The following is an 18,524-nucleotide window of genomic DNA, read 5'->3' on the forward strand; positions in this document are numbered from 1 at the left end:
ATTAGAATTTTAATAAACAGATGTTACTTTCTTTAATTAAAGTTGATGTTCAAGTAATTCATTTAAAAACATATATTTAATATTTCCTGTAAATGAACCATTCGTTCATTTTTCTTTACATTTGATACTATTTTTGCTTTTCTGTGAAACTGACTGAAAACATTCAACATGTCAAATATATGAAAATGTATTTATCCGCTACTTAAGTGGGACTTTATCAAGTTTTCACTAGTGTTCTTGCAATTAAATAAAATACAGAAACTATTAAATTAAATGTTATAATAAAAGAACAAATAAAAGATCAGTAATTATTTTTTTATTATTAATCAAACCGAAACAAACTGATGCAGGTTATTAATCTGAGCAGACACATATATTAAAATTAGATAAATTAACTTATATAATTAAATTAAGTTAATTATTTTAGTTATTTTAAGTAATTAAATAAATAAATAAACTTAAAAGAGACTTTGTGCATCGTTTTTCCACAGGAGTGAGTCCTCTTCTCAATAGAGCAGCTTCGTGTTGTTAAGGATTTACCCGCCACAGGTGTGTCAGCTGTTTCCGGTCTGAACTCCTCTTCTTCTTCTTGTCCATGTTGTGTTTGAATCCAACTCCATCTGACGGAAGAAGAGCAACTAAAGACGCTAAAGGAGCTAAAGTGAAGCTAACAATCCCACCGTGAGACGCCATCTTGCCGGCGGAAATGCGCGGCGCCATTTTTAATCAACGCACCGGAAGAGACAGGGAGTCCCGCCCTTTCTTATAGTAGCCTCCGAGCCGTTAGCTTCTATGCTAACTCTGACTCCATTTTTAAAAGCATCAAGATGTTTGTGTGTTTGTTTGTCGATACTGTGAAATAAAAGTGAATCTACGGAGGCTCTCTGGGAACAAACAACGCAATGTTTGTGAGCTAAAAGGACCCGGATGTTACAATAAAAATATCATCCGTTTAGTTTCTACTTAAGGGGCTGAATTATTGATCAGTTTTAGCTCAGTTGTAATAGTTTAAAAGCACAATCAACAAGATTATTAATGAAACAAAACTTGACAGCAGTAAAACAGAGATGTGTCATGAGTTTTAATATTCTCCATCACCCTGAACACCCGATCAATAGATCTATAGATCAATGGATCAATAGATCAGTGGATCAATAGATCAGTGGATCTATAGATCAGTGGATCTATAGATCAGTGGATCAATAGATCAGTGGATCAATAGATCTATAGATCAGTGGATCTATAGATCAGTAGATCAGTGGATCAATAGATCAGTGGATCTATAGATCTATAGATATATAGATCAACAGATCAAGGGATCTATAGACCAATAGATTAATGGACCGATCCCACATCCTCATCAATAGGACACAATCAATGACATCGTCTGAAGTATTGCACAGAGCTGATGAGTAAAACTTCTCGTACCTGAAGATGAAGATATAACATTCAAAAAAATAAACCACAACAACAGTGTTATTGCAAATACATTAGTCACATGATATTTTTTATCAGGTTTGAAGAGTTTGATCCAAGACTGGATACATCCACGGCTACCTGGAGAAGTAGATACACACACCTGCAGTCACCTGCACCAATCAGGAAGCTGATCAAAAAATGATATTAAAAACAAAACACAGGTTGTTTTGGATCCAAACCCTTCATCCGTTCATTCAGCGATGATTTAAAACATTTACAAGCTGGTGGTTTTACATCCCGAGTGCCATGAAGAGATCAGGTGTGTCTCTAAAATATATATATATATATATATATATATATATGTATGTACAAGAACACAGGTGGCCACGCCCCCTTTCTGTCACCTGAACGCCTCATTTAAAACATGGTGGGCGGGGCTTCACAGACCGAAACAAACGCTTTCCCACATGAAAATATAAAAAAACTGAGGAGACAGAAAACAACCCACCAATATAAAGTAAAAAATAAAAACTCAGCTGCTGCCGGTCCGGTTTATCGGTCTGATCCGGCACAGGAGAGGTAGTGCAATGCTTCGTACAAGATGGAGGAGCTGGATGTTTGTTCAAACACACCTGGGAGGGCCAGGCGGGTGGAGTTTACCACATCTGAAGTGGTCATGCAGCTTAATATTCGATATATTTTATTAAAATCGGATCTGACACACGTTTTAGTTGCGATCTCTCCGACGCGCGACGGGGAAGAGAATTTGTCGAAAATGCCTGAAACTATTTGGAACAAAACAAGCTGGTCAAAAGGTCCATTTAGTGGCTTTCGATTGCATCACATGATCTTCATCACGTCACATGATCAGCACAGGAAACAGGAAGTGTTCGTGGCAGCGGGATCATTAGCTACAGCGATCACCTGTCCGCGATTGACTGATTGATTGATGTTACGTTACTGAGGTTAACTCCGCCCGTCTGGCGCTGCATGCAGAGGAAAACAAGCGCTGCTCTGTCACTGCTGGGCCAGCAGGGCGTTGCGGTTAGCCTTCATCTTCTCCAGACGTTTGGACAGGTGAGCGTTACTCACCTCCAGCTCATCGATCCGGTCCAGAGCCGAGCGCAGCTGTGGAGACGGAAAACACGACTAATGATTGTTCACGTCCACAAAAACAAAAAGGTCGTCACAGAACAAGTCAACCTTTTTAAAATAGTAATATTTATGTTCTTATTTTCATTCGACAAAAGATAGTTAAATGTTTATTCACAAAATGCTGAGTCAACAGTTTTTCTGGACAAATCCAAATATCAAATAATATTTGACATTTCTTTTTAATTACATATATGCAAAACTAAATACCGACACATAGTTAAAGCATAAAATGGAACAAATTTAAAAAAGATAAAAATAAAAGATACCTCTCTGTGAAGTTTTCTCTTATCGACTTTCAGCTCATCTTCGATCTTCTCGGCGTTTTCTGATGCCGACTTGTATCGAGTCACCTGACCCTCCAGACGGATCACCTGAGTTTAAAGAACATGTGTCCCTAAATCAAATGTGTCTCGATATGCTGATGATACGCTTCTTTTTCTCTTAAAGACTTAAAGGGATTATTGGGTTTTATTTCACTTTATCTGTCGATTATGAAGCTACGCTCACATTTTGTTCCAGAGTGGTGACTTCCTGTTCAGATTTCACCAGTTTGAACTTGAGGTCGCTGATTTGTCGGTTGGCGTCTCCTAATAAAACAAACAGAAAAGGAACCTCAAATACTACAAATAAAGACTGAGAAGAAGACTAAAACCAGAGAAGACATCTACAGAGACTAGGATGAAGACTAAGACCAGAGAAGATATCTACAGAGACTAGGATGAAGACTAAAACCAGAGAATACATCTACAAAAACTAAGAAGAAGACTAAGACCAGAGAAGACATCTACAGAGACTAGGATGAAGACTAAAACCAGAGAAGACATCTACAGAGACTAGGATGAAGACTATGACCAGAGAAGATATCTACAGAGACTAGGATGAAGACTAAAACCAGAGAATACATCTACAAAGACTAAGAAGAAGACCAAGACCAGAGATGACAATCTACAAAGACTAAGAAGAAGACTCAGACCAGAGAAGACATCTACAAAGACTAAGAAGAAGACTAAGACCGGAGAAGACATCTACAGAGACTAGGATGAAGACTAAAACCAGAGAAGACATCTACAGAGACTAGGATGAAGACTAAGACCAGAGAAGATATCTACAGAGACTAGGATGAAGACTAAAACCAGAGAATACATCTACAAAAACTAAGAAGAAGACTAAGACCAGAGATGACATCTACAGAGACTAGGATGAAGACTAAAACCAGAGAAGACATCTACAGAGACTAGGATGAAGACTAAGACCAGAGAAGATATCTACAGAGACTAGGATGAAGACTAAGACCAGAGAATACATCTACAAAAACTAAGAAGAAGACAAAGATGAAGAGTTCTCACTCTGTAGGTCTAGAAGATGAGAGTCAACTCCGTTCTCCAGACCGTCCCCCTCTAGATTCTGGACTTCGTCTGTCCCGTTCTTCTGTCTCTGATCCAGCTGAGACTTCAGCAGCCTCACCTTTCACATTGACACAAAAACATGGTGATCCATAAATAAACATTTATGGTTTAATAAATGTATCTTAATTATAATTCTGAAGCAAAACGTCACCTGATCTCGTAAACTCTCTCTTTCTTCAAACAGTTTCTTCAGCCGGAGTTCTGGAACAAGAAAATAGTAAAAAATCACTTAATGAAGCTTCATGTTGAGCGATTTTCAGTGTTGAATTACACACAAATATTATACCCCATATTAAAATAATTATTTTTGATATTAGTCTTTGGATTCATCATAATTATTATTATCAAATTAATTATTCTTCTCAAATAATTATGGATTGAATTATAAACTGAAATCATTCACCATAATTGTCAATATATAAATTAATACTTAAATTAAATTACAAAAGAAATCAAATTATTCATCAAAGAGAAACAAAAATGTTCATAAATGAGGTAATAAATACAGTTCCTTACCGGCAAGAAGTGGACACATACTGATAAATACACCATGTAAATAAACTCAATAAAATAATGAAACTATACAGTTAATTAAGTCAATGTATGCTTTATTAAACAGATCTAACATCAGTTCACGTGATGCTGTGAGTATCAGAGTTCATTTTCCTTCATGTCTATGAAATCTTGCAGTCGGTTTTGCGTTTGTATTTCCTGCTGCGCAAACCGAACCCTCCGCTCAGTAGCTTCATGCTGCTCGCCGCTGGAGCAACTTCTCCACCTCCGAGGACAACCTCCGTTGCTGGTTGCTGTTGCTCCGTTGCTGGTTGCTGTGCCGCCTCCTCGCCAACCTCCTCGCAACTGTCCATGTGTCCGACTGACGACTCCTCCTGATCCCCAGTGTTTGATCCTGGTGACTCGTCAATTTGGTGATCCTCAACAATTCTCCCTTCTTGTAGACTCAACAGCAACTCGGGAACGGCCATCGCCTTGATTTCATCTGCTGATTTTTCTAGAAGCCTTTTGACCTTCGTTGATAACGTTCGATACCTTTTGAGTTGCGTCTCGAAGACTTCTCCAGCAGGAGCAGATTGGGTTTTTGCAGGTTCAGCGAAGTAAAATTCGATAAAAACTAATTCCTCAGACCGGCTCGTCACTGCTGGATCGCTCCGACTTTGCTCTTCTTCTTCTACGTCAACAGAATCCACACTCAGCATTTCTTCATCAGAGGATTCAGTGACTTCCACCTTGAAATGAAATATTGCCCCCGAGTTATTTTCTGATGCTTCTTGGTCATCACTTGCTGGAGGATCCTGAATGTCTTTCCTTGAGTCCACAGAGACATCATGAGTTTGAGGATGTACCTCCAGAGAGGCTACTTCCAACGTCCCTGAGACAGACCAGCCTTTAATGACGGATGGATCTCTAGCAGCACTCTGTTCCTCACTTTCAGGATCTTCAGTTCTTTCACTTCCTTCTTGTAGGTCCTTCAAAGGCAGTTCACCCTCGGCTTTGAGTTTAATACCCATCACTTGTTCTGTTGATTCTTGGTCAGCTGATTTACCCTGATTTGACACATTGTCTGCAACATTCTTGAGCCTCTTCTCCAAATCCGAAATCCACTGATTGAGAGAATCTGAGATCTCTGGAAAAAGTCTTGAGATTTCAGTTGCAAAACCCTGACTTTCAAGAAACCCTCTCAGCATGCTTTCAATCGTCTTTTCCAAACAACTCCTGTCCGTCCACACCTCGACTGGGACTAACGGAGTGGATGGTGTTTCTGTCCGGTTGGTGCATTCGGGACATTCAAATGAATTGTCTTGAGTCTTTTCCTTCATCTGAACGGCTTTTCTCACAGCTTCCTCTTCAGAAATCCTCCAGTTCTCAAGTCTACCCGACTTTCCATCAACGGTTGCCTCCTCTGTTGGTAAAAATGCATCAAGCTCTGATGGTTTAAGCCCTTCAGATACACCGGAGCAACTTACATCACCCTCATCCCTTAAGACCTCATCTTCATTTTGGGTGGACGGTTGCTGTAGACTATGAGAAGCTTTACCCGTCGATACAACCGTCTCATTCTCAACCAAATCTCTGAGAACTTTTGCATCTTGATCTACAAAACTTCCCCCATCACACTCATCGGCCAACTTGTCAACAAATTCATTTTCTTTCAAATTGTCCGCTGACGTCGGAGTCCTGAACTCAATTATTTTACCGGTGATAAATGATACCGGTTCACTGTGAAGTTCGGTACTGGCTTCAAAGGCCCGATCCACATTTAAATGACCAGATTTCGGGTCACATATCTGAGAAGCTTTCTTCATCCGTTGTTTTTTAATTCCCTCATTTCTAAACGGTCTGACTTTAAATTTCTTGGTCGGATCTTTTTTACTTCCTTTGTTTCTCGGTAGTTTCCTCACGTCCTCGTTTTTTCCTGTTCTGTTTCTGGCCCGTTTATCAAACCCCTTCACTAAAGTTCTGGTTCGGTTGCTGGTAGAAGTGACGTTTAGCGACTGGGAGCGTTTACTAATCCGAGAGCGGCCGTACTTCGCGTCATCCCGCGGGAGTTCGATTCCCTCCGCCGGCTGCCGCTCTTGAACTTCCCCTGAAAGACCATGAAGAAGACATTGAAGGACCAAACACAGGCGACCGGCCAAAGATGAAAAAGAAGGAGAATTTAAAAGATGTTTGGAATCAGCCTGAAGCGACTCGACGAGCGATGAATCAACGTGTCGATCACAGAGGAATTAAAGCAGAGCTCTTGATTTCACTCTTCAGGACGACGTTGATGTGTTCGACGGTAGATGCTGATTTTCCTTTAAAACATTCAACCTAAACGAGACGCTGAGTTGATTGAAATCATGAAATGTTCTCATCACGAAATTTAACAAAAAGTATTAAGTGGCATGCATTTGTTAAAAAGCACATTAAAACATTGGATATCATGCATTTTATTCTGAAATGTGACACAAACAAAAGGAGAAAAAATAGATGAAACAAAAGAATGAAAACAAAATGTTTTCTAAAAACGTGTACTTCTCTTTTAGTACTATGTAAAAGAAGTCAAACGTTTATCTGAGTACCATCAAATCTACCTCATGATCATCATCTAGTATCTCATATATCATACATTTTACTCAGTAAATCAAAAGTTTGACTCATAATTGATGTGATTTTAGTAGTTCTTACATTAATATTTAATAATCTTTATTAAAAAGTAATAATCTTTAAATCAAATCAAATAAATCTCATCGGTGTTAATGGTCAACACCATCTGATTGGTTCTTACCGAGCGTGCTCTCTCGGCCACCATGAGACGGCTCCTCAGCCAATCGGAGGGCAGATTCAGCGGTGACATCATCGACGGCCTGTCCCGCCTCCCCATTGGTGGAGACCTCAGGAGAGACGACCACTCCGTGTTTCTGTCAGGGAGGAAATCACCGAGTCACTCATCAAGCGATCGATCGATCAATAACCTCCGTGTCACATGACGTCACACGGGTGGAGCCGGTGACGTCACACAGGTGGAGCCGGTGACGTCACACGGGTGGAGCCGGTGACATCACACGGGTGCTCCTCCTCAGAGTACCTTCAGTAAATCTCTCAGTCTGACGACGTCGTCTCTGAGCCGGTCACGTTCAATCAGAACCATGTCAGAGAGTTCTCTCTGTCTCTCTAACGCCTGAGAGAGGAGGAGGAGGAGGAAACGGGAGGAAAGAGGAGGAGGAGGAGGAGAGGGGAGGAAGGAGGAGGAGAGGAAGGATGAAGAGCAAGGACAGGAGGAGGAAAGGAAGGAGGAAGAGGAAGGACAAGAGGAGGAAAGGAAGGAGGAAGAGGAAGGACAAGAGGAGGAAAGGAAGGAGGAAAGGAAGGAGGAAGAGGAAGGACAAGAGGAGGAGGAAGAAGGAGGAGAAGGAGGACAGGAAGAGGAAGGAGGAGGAGGAGGAGGAAGAGGAAGAGGAGGAGTAACAACAGGAGGAGGAGGAAGGAGAGTAACAGGAAGAAGGAGAGGTGGAAGAAGAGGAAGAGTAACAGGAAGAAGAAGAGGAGGAAGAAGAAGTGAAACAGAGGAAAAATTAGTCATATTAGTTCAGTTTAATTAGGAAGTCAAACAGGAAGTCAAACAGGAAGTAGCAGATGGAAGTTAACGTGTGAACATCTAAATGATAATCTCTCATTGAAGCACGAGTTCTGATCTCTAAACAAACGGAAGAACGTGTTCTCCTGTGTTCTCATGTTCTCCTGTGTTCTCATGTTCTCCTGTGTTCACCTGTGTTCTCCTGTGTTCTTATGTTCTCCTGTGTTCACCTGTATTCTCATGTTCTCCTGTGTTCTCCTGTGTTCTCATGTTCTCCTGTGTTCTCATGTTCTCCTGTGTTCTCATGTTCACCTGTATTCTCATGTTCTCATGTGTTCTCCTGTGTTCTCATGTTCTCCTGTGTTCTCATGTTCTCATGTTCACCTGTATTCTCATGTTCTCATGTGTTCTCCTGTGTTCTCATGTTCTCATGTGTTCTCCTGTTCTCCTGTGTTCTCATGTTCTCTTGTGTTCTTCTGTGTTCTCATGTTCTCTTGTGTTCTCATGTTCTCATGTTCTCCTGTTTGTGTACCAACGTTTAGGACTGACGACATTAAATGAGCCGCTAGATGATCTATAATCTGAGGTCCTACCGCCATCTTCTTCTCTTTCCACTGAAGAACCTCCTGCAGGTCAGAAACCTCCTGACAATAACTCCTGCTCTTCAACCGGAGGTCAGACACCTCCTGGAGGAGGAGGAGGACGAGGAAGAGGAGGAAGAAGAGGAGGAGGAAGAGGAGTAGCAGTCAGAGAGTGTTAGTAGCTCCATTAAAGACTCAAGAAGAGAAGTCTCCTTCATAGTTCTGCTGAACTGTTTTTCTGGTGAAAGTGATTATCTCTGAGTGAGGATGGATTAATGGATTCATTGATTAATGGATTAATTGATTAATGGATTAATTGATTAATGGATTCATTGATTAATGGATTCATTGATTAATTGATTCATTGACTAATGGATTCATTGATTAATGGATACATTGATTAATGGATTGATGGATTAATTGATTAATTGGTGATGAACTGACCGTCAGCAGCTCCTGAGAGTGTCTCAGAGTTTCCTCCGTCTCTTTAAACTGGAACTGAAGAAGTCGGTGAGCCTGACGTTCTCGCTCTGACTCCTACAAACACACATATGTACATAAACACACATATATACACATATATACACACATATATATATATATATATATATATATATATACACATATATACACACATATATATATATATATATATATATATATATATATATATACACACATGTATATATGAAGGATCAGATTCATGAAGAAGTGATCATTGATCATGAATATACTTCATCCTGCTCACCTTGGTCCGGTCGTCACAGTGTCTCCGTGACTCCCACAGCAGCTCCTCCATGTCGCTGAGCTCCTCCTTCAGGTTCTCCACCTGGTACATCAGAGTGGACTTCTCGTTGTGGAGCTGAGCGTTAGAAACCATCGCTTTACGGTACTTCTCCTCCGCCTCGGCCAGGGAGTCCTGAACACATTATTATTAATGTTATAAATAATTATTGTAAATTAATATTACAAATTAATATTATAAATTAATATTATAAATAATTATTATAAATTAATATTATAAATAATTATTATAAATTAATATTATAAATAATTATTATAAATTAATATTATACCACCAGAGTGCTAAACACACACAAACCTGATATCAAATATTAAATATTGAATAATATAATATACAATTAATTATGAATTATAATACCTTCATGTCTCTGATTGACGCCTCCGTCTCCACGGAGAACGACGTGTCACAGCTTCCTCTCCGAGATGAAGCTCCGCCCAGAGACGCCAGCGTGGCGGCGGAGAGCGTGGAGGCGGTCCTAGAGCCCTGAGGAAGAGGAGGAGCCACATCATCATCATCAATGTGTCTTCAAACCGTCAAAACTTTATTGAACCTTCATAACAAACAACGTGATTTAATAGGACTCATCATAAAGAATCATTCTTTATGATGAGTCCTATTAAATCACGTTGTTTGTTATGAAGGTAGTGAGAGTCCACATTCATATTATTATTAATATAAAATTATTATTAATATATTATTAATATTAATAGATTATAGAAATATTAATATTATAAATATAAATATTATTATACCATTATTATTATTAACATTATTATCATAAAATGTTTACAGAATAAATTAAATATAAATTAATACATTTTTTTTTTTAATTTGTCTTCAAACCTTTTAAACTTTATTGACTCACTTTGTCCATGAAGTCTCTGTCGGGTTTCTCCTCCACCTGAACAAACATCATGGAGACATGTTAGCGGTTACTGTTAGTGAGAAGAAGAGAAGAAGAAAAAGAGAAGAAGAAGAGAGGGGGGGGGGCTCAGAGCTCACCACTGGGCTCGCTCGAGCTGAACTGGTCCTGGATGAAGCTCGAGAGCTGGAGACAGGAAACCCACTGTAGTCTGAGGGCTGGTGGGGGGGGAAGGAGAGAGAAGGAAGGAAGGAAGGAGAGAGAAGGAAGGAAGGAAGGAGAGAGAAGGAAGGAGAAGGAAAGAGGGGAGGAAGGAAGAAAACAGTTTATCTAAAATCAGTCATTGGTTTTGTCTCGTCATGTTCATCAATTAATCAAATCAACATACAGAATTTACTGATGAAGAGGAGGAGAGAGGGAGGAAGGAGGAGAGAGAAGGAGAGAGGAAGGAAGGAAGAAGGAGGGAGAAAGGAGGGAGGGAGGGAGAAGGGAGGAAGGAAAGAGGAAAGAGGAAGGAGGAGGTTCATCAGACTCAACACACAAAAACTTCAGAATGAGGGGTCAGTTGGTTTCTATGGTTACAGCACACACATACGTGAAGCTACGTGAAGTTACGTGAAGTTACGTGAAGCTACGTGAAGTTACGTGAAGTTACGTGAAGTTACGTGAAGCTACGTGAAGTTACCTGAAGCTACGTGAAGCTACGTGAAGTTACGTGAAGTTACGTGAAGTTACCTGAAGCTACGTGAAGTTACCTGAAGCTACGTGAAGCTACGTGAAGTTACGTGAAGTTACGTGAAGCTACGTGAAGTTACCTGAAGGTACGTGAAGTTACGTGAAGCTACCTGAAGCTACGTGAAGTTACCTGAAGCTACGTGAAGCTACGTGAAGTTACGTGAAGTTACCTGAAGCTACGTGAAGTTACCTGAAGCTACGTGAAGCTACGTGAAGTTACGTGAAGTTACGTGAAGTTACGTGAAGTTACCTGAAGCTACGTGAAGTTACCTGAAGCTACGTGAAGTTACGTGAAGCTACGTGAAGCTACGTGAAGTTATGTGAAGTTACGTGAAGCTACGTGAAGTTATGTGAAGCTACGTGAAGTTACGTGAAGCTACATGAAGTTACCTGAAGCTACGTGAAGCTACGTGAAGTTACGTGAAGTTACGTGAAGCTACGTGAAGTTACGTGAAGCTATGTGAAGCTACGTGAAGTTACCTGAAGCTACGTGAAGCTACGTGAAGTTACCTGAAGCTACGTGAAGCTACGTGAAGTTACGTGAAGCTACGTGAAGTTACGTGAAGTTACCTGAAGCTACGTGAAGCTACGTGAAGTTACGTGAAGCTACGTGAAGTTACCTGAAGCTACGTGAAGCTACGTGAAGTTACGTGAATCTACGTGAAGTTACGTGAAGTTACCTGAAGCTACGTGAAGTTACGTGAAGCTACGTGAAGCTACGTGAAGTTACGTGAAGTTACCTGAAGCTACGTGAAGTTACGTGAAGCTACGTGAAGCTACGTGAAGCTGCATGAAGTTACGTGAAGCTACGTGAAGCTACGTGAAGCTGCATGAAGTTACGTGAAGCTACGTGAAGCTACCTGAAGCTACGTGAAGCTACGTGAAGCTATGTGAAGTTACGTGAAGCTACGTGAAGTTACGTGAAGCTACATGAAGCTACGTGAAGCTACCTGAAGCTACGTGAAGCTACGTGAAGCTACCTGAAGCTACGTGAAGCTACGTGAAGTTACAGCACATCTTCAGCGGCATCTCAAGATAAAAGTCAAGTCAAAGCAACAATGTAATCTTCAGTGTTGACAGTTTAATAATCAGACACCGACGGCACAGTGCTGGTTAGGGGAACATCACTGGAAAAAGGTTGAGAACCACTGATCTAGAGGATCTGGACCGTAGAGGATCAGGAACCCTGGAGGATCTGGACCCTAGAGGATCTATGTTTTATCTTCAGCTGTTCTAAAGAAGCCGACAGCAGGATCATGTGACCTGATCAGCTGGTATTGATTATTGATCACCTGTGACATTTGACCTGTGTTGATGTCTCAGCTATATATATATACATATACTGTACACGTATATATATATATATATATATATATATATATATATTGATGTATTAGTACACAGACTCACCCTCAGGCTGCCTCGACTCCCCACAGACATCCTCTCCTCATCGTCCGACATCTACAAACACAACAACGACAGTTTAACAACCAACGAAGAAGAAGCAGTGAATGAAAGCAGGAGGCCGAGTCAAAGACAGCAGAAGAAGAAAAGCGGGTACAGACCGACGCGTGTCTCCGTGAGTGGCGAGAATAGCGCTCACTGTCCTCCTGAAAGGCCACGAAGAAGAAAGTTCACTCATTCTGTTAAAGCACTCTGCCTGACAGACGAGACCCAGGGACTAAACACACCACTGATCCTGTCAGACATGCTGAGGGGAAAAGTGTGAGCTCTAGCTTTCAAAATAAAATACAATACAATTAAATACATGAGTAGAGAAATTAACAATGACAAAAATAAAATATAAATTTAACTTTAAATTTAATAAAATTTAATAATTTTATATATATATATATATATATATATATATATATATATATATATATATATATATAAAAGAGTTAAACAAAAAAACCAATGAAAATATACTATACATAAAGTACTAATAAAATAAAATGTGTATGAAACAAATAATTGAATAAATAATTTAAATATATAAATAAATAAATTTTGTAAAATCCAAAAATGTAAAAGGAATATTGGGTGGAATAAAATAAAGTATATATAATATTTATATCCCATAAATCAATAAATCAATAAATACTGAGCGTGCAGGCGTGAAGTAAACAAGCATCATCATCATCATCATCATCATCATCACACATGGATTAAACAGGCTGTTAATCCACGTGTGAGTCCGTCTGAGCGCGTGCAGAACAAACACATCATCACTGATTCACCACAACAACAACAACAACAACAAACAAACAGCAGCTACGGTCACCGACACATGAAAACCTCTTCAATGACCACTGCTTCAGACCGGTTCAGACTGCTTCAGATCGGTTCTCAGCTGATACCACAGGAACCAGTAAGAAGGTTTTCATGAGTCACACAGAGCAGTCCTACTGTTAGTCACTGATTATCCAGACCATAATACTCCAGAGGAGGAAGAGGAGGAGGGGAAAGAAGAAGAAGAAGAAGAAGCAGAAGAAGATGAAGCAGAAGAAGATGAAGAAGAAGATGAAGAAGAAGCAGATGAAGAAGAAGCAGAAGAAGAAGAAGCAGAAGAAGATGAAGATGAAGAAGAAGCAGAAGAAGAAGCAGAAGAAGAAGAAGAAGAAGAAGAAGAAGATGAAGAAGAAGCAGAAGAAGATGAAGAATCCTACCATCCACTGTTCAATATGACCCCACTTATTATCCAGACCATAATACTTCTGGAAGCGGGAGGAAGAGGAAGAGGAGGAAGAGGAAGAGGAGGAAGAAGAGGACAACATGTGAGAACAGATGAGACTTTTCAGATTTCAAGATAGAGGAAAACTTGAGGTGTGTTTGTTTTACACATCTCAGCGTTGCAGGTGGGCGGAGCTAAGCAGTAACTCCTCCCCCTGTCTGAGCTCTGAGAGGTCATAAAACAAACACACCCAGTGGAGGAGACAGCTGTACCTTGTGACTGTGAAACAGCTACAGCAGGAGGGAGGAGACAAGGAGACACAAGAGGAGAGACCGAAGGTCAGTGAGGAGACTGAGGAAACAATCAATCAGTGGCTCCTTAAAGAGACAGTACAGCTGTATTTACACCGTCACAGATTTAAAGAGACAGTACAGCTTTATTTACACCGTCACAGATTTATAGAGACAGTACAGCTTTATTTACACCGTCACAGATTTATAGAGACAGTACAGCTTTATTTACACCGTCACAGATTTATAGAGACACGTGTATATATACACAATTATTACACATTCACAAATTTGTACGTCAAATATCAATATTTATATTTAAGATGGATATTTATTTAATTGAACCTAAAAATACTGCAGTAAAAAATGTAACTCAAAATAATAAAAAAATAGTATATATATATATAAACACAATTTTTTATTATATATCTATATTCTATGAATCTGTGAGGAGTTGTTTAAATAAATAAATGAATAAATGTGGATTAAATAACGTACTAATTTAAATAATAATTTAACAGTAAAATGAATCCTTATTATTTTACAATGGTTCAATTACAAAGTAACAGAAACAAGACAAACATTTGTAATAAAGGGTTTAAAAGAAGCGACTCACCAGAGAGCGTCTCTGTCTCACGTGACCCGTATCAATAAAGTTAATTCAGTGTGTCGTCCTCTCTCAGACCATCAGGAGGTCTGTCTTTCAGGTTTTGGGGGTTTTACCTGAACCCTGTGGACCAGTCAGGTGACAGAAAGTGATGCGTGTGTGAGGTGCTTTTCAAAATAAGAGCATGCTCACCTCTTTCTGTTGTCTCTCCAGCTCCTTCATCCGGATCTCTCGAGCCTCGGCTCTCGCTGACCGTCTCACCGCCAACCGGGCCTCCGCCTGAGGACCAATAACTCATAATGAATCATCAATAACTCATTATTAATAATCAATAACTTATGAATAATCAATAACTCATTATGAATAACCAACAACTCATTATTAATAATCAATAACATATGAATAATCAATAACTCATTATGAATAACCAATAACTCATTATTAATAATCAATAAAGTATGAATAATCAATAACTCATAATTAATCATCAATAACTCATTATTAATAATCAATAACTTATGAATAATCAATAACTCATAATGAATCATCAATAACTCATAATTAATAATCAATAACGTATGAATAATCAATAACTCATTATGAATAACCAATAACTCATTATGAATAACCAATAACTCATTATTAATAATCAATAACGTATGAATAATCAATAACTCATTATGAATAATCAATAACTCATTATGAATAATCAATAACTCATTAATAATCAATAACTCATTATGAATAATCAATAACTCATTAATAATCAATAACTCATTATGAATAATCAATAACGCAGTATTAATAATCAATAACTCATTATGAATAATCAATAACTCATTAATAATCAATAACTCATTATGAATAATCAATAACGCAGTATTAATAATCAATAACTCATTATGAATAATCAATAACTCATTAATAATCAATAACTTATGAATAATCAATAACTCATAATTAATCGTCAATAACTCATTATTAATAATCAATAACGCAGTATTAATAATCAATAACTCATTATGAATAATCAATAACTCATTATTAATAATCAATAACTCGTTATTAATAATCAATAACTCATCAATAATCAATAACTCATTATCAATAACTCATTATCAATAACTCATTATTAATAATCAATTACTCATTAATAATCAATAACTCATAATGTATAATAAATTACCCATTACTAATAATCAATAACTCATAATTTATAATCAATTACTCATTATTAATAATCAATAACTCATAATTAATAATCAATAACTTATTAATAATCAATAACTCATAATTTATAATCAATAACTCATAATAATAATCATCAACACACTTATTATATTATTAATCATTATTAGAGTTATGAAGGATCATCTTACGACTGAGTTGTTTCACACAAACAAATAGAAAATAGTATATAATTATAATATATAATATTTGTTATTATTTATATATATATATATATATATATATATATATATATATATATTTATGTATAATATTTATATGTATTATTTTTATATATATATATATATATATATATATATATATATATATATATATATATATATAATTTTAGTGACTGATCAGTAATAAATACTCGTCCATACCAGTGGGGGGCAGTAGGGAGTAATGACCTCGTTAATTTAAGACAGCAGAATAAATGATGTTGAGGTGAAGAACAGCGATGGAGAAATATTATGAAAGAACAGACTGAGCTCTGGACATCATGACGGAGGAAGAGGAAGAGACCTTCATCCTGCCTGTGAACCAGCTGCTCCTTAAAGTAAAATAAATGGAAACGTTCACGGGAAACACTACAAACATGGCTGCTATAAAAACTACAAACAGAGGGACTGAGACACACACACACACACACACACACACACACACACACACACACACACACACACACACACACAGCTGACGTCTCAGGTGAGGAATGTGGACGGACCACCTGTCTCACTCTCACACCTGAGACACTCCCTACATCACTATGATGACACACCTGGAGCAGGAGGAACGGGTTCAAGAGGAGGAGGAGGGGGAGGGGGAGGGGGAAGAGGAGGGGGAGGAAGAGGAGGAGGAGGGGGAGGAAGAGGAGGAGGAGGAGGAGGGGGAAGAGGAAGAGGAGGGGGAGAAGAAGAAAAAGAAGAAGAAGAAGAAGAAGGTGATGAAGATCTGTGTCAGACTCTCATGTTGAGATGCAGATTAATGTTTGTGCTGCTGGAGATTAAAGAATGGAGGTCACACACACACACACACACACACACACACACACACACACACACACATACACACACACATACACATACACACACACACACACACACACACACACACACACATACACATACACATACACACACACACACACACACACACACACACACACACACACACACAGTTCTGCTTCCTTGTGTGTGTGTGTGTGTGTGTGTGTGTGTGTGTGTGTGTGTGTGTGTGTGTGTGTGTGTGTGTGTGTGTGAGACAGGTCAGCTGATGATTGATTTTGAACATTTAAGTCTTTTTATTGTTTTATGTTTCTGTATAAATAAAGTTTCCACTTCCTGAATGCGCTTCACAATAAAAGCGTTCTGAAGCAGCTTTTGGTCCTAATTACAAAGTAAAAGGGTCACAACAACAACCACCACAGAAGAAGAAGAAGAGCTCGTTCACACGTCACAGCTCAGGAATGTGGGATGACGTCATGAACAATAGACATAAAGAAGCTTTTGTTCCTGAAATATTAGAATATGCTAATTATCACTATAAAGACACACATTATTCTAACAAAATAAAATGCTACAAAATAAAATTCTTAAAAACAATAGAAAATACAATAATAAAAAAGACAATAGTAATTTATTCTAATTAATTTTATTTCATGTATTAATTAGTTTATTGTTTACTACTTTGACAGACCTTTTATTTTATTATTATTAAAATTAATATTTATTTTATTTATCCAGGTAATATTTCAACATTGTATACATTGTATAACTTTATATAAATATACATATTATGATTTTTTAAATGTATTGATTGATTTATACTTTTTTTAATTAACAAAAAAGTGTATTATTATTATTATTATGTTATTTATTAATAACTGTCTGGATCATTCTCCATCAAACCTTCAAAATAAAACCAATATCCGGATCGATGCTCTCACCTCTCGTGCGATCTGGTTCAGAGCATCGTCCTCCGCGGTCTTCTTCTCCTGGTTCTGCACCCTCTTCCGACCCGGTCCCTGGGTCCCCATGGTGCCGGACCGGGTTTTACCTGGAGCCGAATTATCCACAGAGATCTAATGTTCCTAAAAGACCCCAAAACTACAACCAGAGCGCGAGATTAAACTACAATAACTGGGTTTGAGGTTTAAATCCGGTGTTTTTCTGACGCAGTTCGGCGGTCACCTTCTCCCGGTTCCGTACCCTCACGTCTCCATCGTTACCGGGGACCGAATGACCCACGAGCCGTCTCCTTTAATCCTGAACCACAAACACTCGGTGGTCGGGAGCGGAAACACATCACCGGAAGCGGTTAAAAGATTAAAACGAGTGTTTCTGTCAGAGAGGACGTCGAGCTGTCACCCGCAGCTAGCTTAGCGTTAGCTTAGCGTTAGCTAGCTTCCAACCGTCACAACCGGAAAAACCGCCGGTGGTTGTTGTTGTAAACGCGACACCACATTCCGCAGTGTGACAAGAGACTCTTATTGTGGTGGGGTGCGACGGATGTTCGTTGTCAAGCTACACGCGTTTAGATACTAACAGGAAGTTAAGGTTCAAAATAAAAACTGACGATTATTAAAATGTCTAAAATACTTTGTTCCTCACGTTATTTTATTTTTAATGAATGTAATAAAAACTTAATGAGTTCATGAAATATGTAAGAAGATCAATAACTCATCCT

General features: G+C 38.5%; 1 protein-coding gene across 9 annotated transcripts; it reads right to left on the reverse strand.

The window, feature by feature from the left end:
* Nucleotides 1-1,066: 1,066 nt before the first annotated feature.
* Nucleotides 1,067-18,270, reverse strand: lrrfip1b (leucine rich repeat (in FLII) interacting protein 1b). 9 transcript variants are annotated; one of them, XM_068730914.1, is made up of 19 exons: nt 17,785-18,270; nt 14,802-14,888; nt 13,985-14,002; nt 13,708-13,755; nt 12,604-12,648; nt 12,449-12,499; nt 10,444-10,521; nt 10,307-10,342; nt 9,799-9,924; nt 9,385-9,555; nt 9,081-9,173; nt 8,649-8,741; nt 7,567-7,659; nt 7,267-7,399; nt 4,132-4,181; nt 3,921-4,038; nt 3,082-3,161; nt 2,841-2,945; nt 1,067-2,547 (listed from the first exon to the last, which is right to left on the reverse strand). In XM_068730914.1, exons 1-19 carry the CDS (start codon nt 17,872-17,874, stop codon nt 2,437-2,439), a joined length of 1,626 nt encoding a protein of 541 aa, XP_068587015.1. In that variant the 5' UTR covers nt 17,875-18,270; the 3' UTR covers nt 1,067-2,436. The 9 variants fall into 9 exon arrangements, 8 of the variants coding, with proteins under 8 accessions (XP_068587015.1, XP_068587026.1, XP_068587032.1 ...); XM_068730925.1 differs by lacking the exon at nt 10,444-10,521 and having other exon boundaries at nt 17,785-18,269; XM_068730931.1 differs by lacking the exon at nt 7,567-7,659 and having other exon boundaries at nt 17,785-18,269.
* Between the last annotated feature and the right edge of the window lie 254 nt (nt 18,271-18,524).

Source organism: Cebidichthys violaceus, unplaced genomic scaffold (genome assembly GCF_023349555.1).
Source record: "Cebidichthys violaceus isolate CVI_PGR_0920_01 unplaced genomic scaffold, fCebVio1.0.p SCAF_103, whole genome shotgun sequence".
Taxonomy (NCBI): Eukaryota; Metazoa; Chordata; class Actinopteri; order Perciformes; family Stichaeidae; genus Cebidichthys; species Cebidichthys violaceus.